Source organism: Limulus polyphemus, unplaced genomic scaffold, assembly GCF_000517525.1.
Source record: "Limulus polyphemus unplaced genomic scaffold, Limulus_polyphemus-2.1.2 Scaffold9835, whole genome shotgun sequence".
In the NCBI taxonomy this organism is placed as follows: domain Eukaryota; kingdom Metazoa; phylum Arthropoda; class Merostomata; order Xiphosura; family Limulidae; genus Limulus; species Limulus polyphemus.
The window spans coordinates 5,804-11,047 of NW_013675445.1; the positions used below are offsets into that span (position 1 = coordinate 5,804).

A 5,244-nucleotide genomic window follows, 5' to 3' on the forward strand; every position below is an offset into this window, starting at 1 on the left:
TGATAATAATACTTTCTTTACATGGAGAGACTACACAAACTGTTCATAGGCTACTAACTCACTCCAGATTTGGTACATGGGTTTTTTGTTTTAAGTCTAAGGTTGGTATCTGTTGGTAACGGGGAACGAACTTTTTCGTTACTTCGTTAGCAAGGTTGAACAAAGTTTACTCCTTGATGAACTCCCATTTCAGAAATGTTGTGTGTTTTCAGTCACCTTTTCTTTGTTTTGATTTCTATATGAATGATTTCTTGTTTTCTCATTTATTTTCTTATCATAAAATACACATTTTAACTTACGTTTGTAAATGTTATTTCTCATCTCGTTTCGTTTTTAAGTATATTAATGTTCCACAACTCAGCGCTAGTACTTGAAAGAAGCACATTTCTTTCTTCCCAGGAACGTTAGGGTGTATCTGGTCTGTGTTTTGGCTTTGTTTGACTTCTAACCACCCACTGACCATCCCAGCATAACAACAGCGGAACTTCTATATATTCAAGTGAATCAAGAAAGTAGCAACAAGAAAGTAGGTCCAACACACATATGTATTTGCATGAAATAACAAGTAAAAGGTTGACTCAATACACATGTTGGGTTCCATGAAATAGCAAGTAAAAAGTAGGCCCAACACACATGTTGATTTCCTTGAAATAACAAGTAAAAGGTTGGCCCAACACACATGTTGATTTCCTTGAAATAACAAGTAAAAGGTTGGCCCAACACACATATTGGTTTCTATAAAATAACAAGTAAAAGGTTGGCCCAACACACATCTTGGATTCCATGAAATAACAAGTAAAAAGTAGGCTCAACATGCATGCTTCTTCTTTTTCATTGGCTTTTCTCCTTAGCAGGGGCCGCCATTCTTCACACGTGTTGGTCCCTCTAATAATCTCTATTCATTCTTTCTCATTCATGTCTTTTTAATCCTATCCTTTCAACACTTTACTGGCATTCCCTGTCTTTTGTCGGCTATTGGCAGCACTAATGGCCCCTCTTATTGCCTTGCCTTTTCTTCTCTTCTCTTCCTGCGACTGAACTACCCCAGTCTCGCTTCTTTTGTCTTCTCTTTGATTCCATTTCCCTAACTTCATATACCATCTTTATGATTGTTGTCGTTCTTTCATAAGTGGCTCTCTCTGATCTGCTCTTTGGGTACTTCCCTCTTTTGGAGGCACCAGTATACTAATTCTCGTGGCAACCTGTCATACGCTTTCTCCAAATCTACAAATGCATGGTATAACCTCTTGTTTCTTTCAAGTTACTTCTCCTGAAACTTTCGCAGAATGAAGATTGCATATATTGTTCCTCTCCCAGGATGAAGCCCAAACTGCATTTCTTTAATGTCTACAACTTCCCTTATTCTCTTTTGCAGCACCTTTTCTTCCATTTTTAGCAGATGCTTCATCAGTTTTATTCTTCCATAATTTTATGCTCAAGAGCATCTCCTTTCTGCTTGTAGATGGATATTAATAGGCTCTCTTTCCATCCTGCAAGTATCAGCTCATCCCTCCAGATGTTCTTCAACAGAGTCCATACATACTCAACTACTCAACTTCATCACCTCCTATCGCCTTGACAATCTCAGTGACAAGTTTTGATGGACCTCCAGTCTTGTCTCTCTTTATGTTTGTGATTGCTTCTTTGACCTCCGCTCTACTGACGTTCAGTCCTAGACCTGTTATTGGTGGTGTCTCATCCAATTATTCTGCTTCATTTTTGGTGTTAATTAGTTCCTTGTGGTACTGTTTTACTGCCTCTTCATTCATCAGGAGTTTCTCTTCTTTGTCCTGAATTACTTTAATCATTGCAATGTCTATCCTTGCCATTTCCCTTTGTTTGGCTATTCTGTATACCTTATTCTTTCCTTCTTGCTTCTTTCTTTTCCTTGATGGTTTGCTGTACTTTTTTGCTCTACCATCATGTTCCCATCTGTTTGGTCTGTGTCCTTTTGTTTTGCTGGAAGTTTTTATGTCTTGAATCAGACACTTCTTCAGTTCTTTATGGTAATATTCTACATTTCTGAGGGTTTTGATTTGTTCTTTTGTTTTACTGCCTGTCTGTACTTCTCTTGGTTCTCCATCTCCATTATCAACATTCTATGTTGGTGTGCCAATGCTTTTCCTGGTATCACCTTTACATCCAACACCTTTTTTTCTTTCCCCCTCCTTCAGACTGGGATGTAGTCAATCTGCATCTTGTTCTGGCCACTCTTGTATGTTATACCAAAACTCCTTTCAACGAACAATTAAAAACATCTAAATTAAAGTATTAAAAATATAGCCTACAATACTGCCCCCTCCCTCCAACAAAAGCAAACGAATACTTAGTTTCAACTAATACAATTTTTTTGTATAATAAGGTCATTTTACTGTTTTAAACAGCTATTGTCTCTGATATTTTAGTTTTAGGTTTAATTTCATCTTCGGAATCTTTGAATAGTTTTTATAAAATATTTTATTTGTAGCCTCTATTACTTATGGATAGCATAAACTTTGCAGCTTAAACGAATTGATTGTAGCTTATTTGAATATAAAGTTTGTTCCGTCAGCATGTCCTTGATGCTTGAATGAAAACTTGTTAATGATTAATGTTTATGTTTGTTTTAGATACAGTCTGTTCCTTGGAAGGCCATTCTAACCTCAGTGCCTGTGTGGGCTTTGGTTTTTACGCACTTTGGTCACAACTGGGGATTCTACATCCTGTTTAACGACTTGCCATCATATATGAACAACATACTGCATTACAATATTAAAGAGGTAAGTTAGTATACAGTAAAACTGATAAAAGCCGAATTTTTAAACAATAAATAAAACAATTCCATTACATCGGGGCCAAGCATGCCTCGATAGCTAACGTTCCCGAATTTGGACATCCCATTCAGGTGTTAGTGTTCCTTTAACGCATAGAAAATTAACTATGGTCTATGAGTAAATTACACGGGTGAGAGAAGAATATCACTTTTTAGTCAGACAAAAGCAGCTCAAGAGCTGGCGGTGGGTTACTGTTTAATAATTGCCTTCTCTCGACTCTGTTAGTTAAACATTAGAGAAATTTGGTGCAGCTTGCTCTTGAGTAACTTTGCACAAATATCCAAAACAAAATGAAACAAATATGTTACATTGAGCTAAACTAACATCCAGGTATCGTGATTTTAAGTTATTACTCACCAACAGATTTTGTGAGTAAACTGGATATGTGTATCCTGACAGCCAGGTATTGTGGTTGTAAGTTACTACTTACCAACAGACTTTGTGAGTAAACTGGATGTGTGTATCCTGACAGCCAGGTATTGTGGTTTTAAGTTATTACTTACCAACAGACTTTGTGAGTAAACTGGATGTGTGTATCCTGACAGCCAGATATTGTGGTTTTAAGTTATTACTTACCAACAAACATTGTGAGTAAACTGGATATGTGTATTCTGACAGCCAGGTATTGTGGTTTTAAGTTATTACTTACCAACAAACATTGTGAGTAAACTGGATATGTGTATCCTGATAGCCAGGTATTGTGGTTTTAAGTTATTACTTCTTGATTAAAAGTAGTTTATTCTTTCTCGATACAAACTTTGTAATACACTTAACAATTTGTATAGCACACGCTATAAATCACAGTGATTCACATACTTTACTTACGGTGCCTACAGTTCGCTTGACTCAATTATCTATCTCTTCAATCTCGCTGGTATTTCTCGCCAGGCTTATATACTAAAAAGAGGGCGTCTCGATTAGACTAGAGTTGCGGGGCAAATTCATGATCTTTCGAGAAACTCCATCTCGCATGCTCCCAGAGTCACGTAACTTCCACTGTTGTAACAACACATATTCAGTTTACTCACAAAGTCTGTTGGTGAGTAATAACTTAAAACCACAATACCTGGCTGTCAGGATACACATATCCAGTTTACTCACAAAGTCTGTTGGTAAAAAAGGACTTGAATCGCTGAAGTTTCTTGGAAAGAATTTTTACGGGAAATTAACAAACAAACAGATACGCAACAGTGTATTCGTTTTGCATATCAGACGTTATCTCACATATGGGGGACTTTTTTAACTATTAAAAATCTGAATAATATTTGTGGATGAGGCATAGAAGGAAACATTAATCTACTCTGATTAAAAACGTCTGTCTCTACATATTATTATTTTATGTTCCAGAATGGAGTTGTGTCTTCTCTGCCTTACCTGTTTATGGCTGTCTTCAGTTGGTGTGGGAGTTATTCTGCTGACTTGCTCAGAAGAAAGAATTATTTAAGAATTACCATCATCAGAAAAATCTGTAATACTATAGGTAAATAAAGACACCATATAACGAAAATATAACTAAGTTATAGTTTCAATTTAATATTGTAAGCAGATTTAAAGGGAAAATTTTGTCTAAGCAAGTAAAACTGCGAAGTCAATCTTCAAACAATGTGCAAGTAACAATAATTATGTATTCATACTTGACAGTGTTTAATTATATATATTTAATATAGGTGGCAGTAATTATTCATAAAAAAATGTGGGGAAGAATTATATAGATTAAAATTGGTAAAGATAGAGAGCTAGGACTTCCAAGATGTTTTTTTTTTAAAGAAGATTTCGATTTTTTGTCCAGTAAAGCTTTTAAAATTTTTCTTTTGTTTGTAGAACTTCCACTTCGTAAAACTTTAATCTTTTTTTTTCGAATATAAAGTGTTTGGTTTCTTTAAAATGACCAGATGCATAAGGTGTTCTTTTTAAAATTTTCTTTAATTATTGTATTCAGTGCTCTTTCAGTTTCACATAATTTTTTTAACATGTATTGCATTTGATTTCTTATATTATTGACTTTTGTTTGGGATGATTTCTCCCCACGATTTTGTTTTTCTATTCCTCGTTTTGGAATGATTTTTGAAGAGGTTGTTGATAACAAGTTTGATAACAAATGTGGTGGTTGTTATAAAGAATCTTGGAATAATAAGTTGTATTTATTTTTCTTCAATACCAGGTTTTGTCGGACCGGCACTGTGTCTCTTTGGGGTAATCATGGTCGGATGTAACCACATCATCAGTAGCGTTTTGTTTGCTTTATCGATGGGGTTTAATGGGTTCATCTCTGCTGGTTTTATTGTATGTCACATGGATCTAGCACCAGACTTTGCTGGTAAAGTTAACCTTAAGTGTACAATAGTAGCCATCCAAATCATGTTTCTTTAAATATGAAATATATTGTTTGAATGTTGCCTAAACACATCATAACAATAAGTGTGCAATTAGG

At 35.3% G+C, this 5,244-nt stretch overlaps 1 protein-coding gene across 1 annotated transcript in view; it reads left to right on the forward strand.

Annotated features, from left to right (window-relative positions):
* The first annotated feature begins 404 nt into the window (after positions 1-404).
* The window catches only part of LOC106476115 (putative inorganic phosphate cotransporter), a 9,459-nt gene continuing 4,619 nt past the window's right edge, over positions 405-5,244 (forward strand). The window contains exons 1-4 of the mRNA XM_022380067.1: positions 405-526; positions 2,610-2,759; positions 4,161-4,293; positions 4,975-5,130. Coding sequence (XP_022235775.1) covers positions 2,727-2,759; positions 4,161-4,293; positions 4,975-5,130 — 322 coding nt within the window. The 5' untranslated portion in view covers positions 405-526; positions 2,610-2,726. The remainder of the gene's footprint in view (positions 527-2,609; positions 2,760-4,160; positions 4,294-4,974; positions 5,131-5,244) is intronic.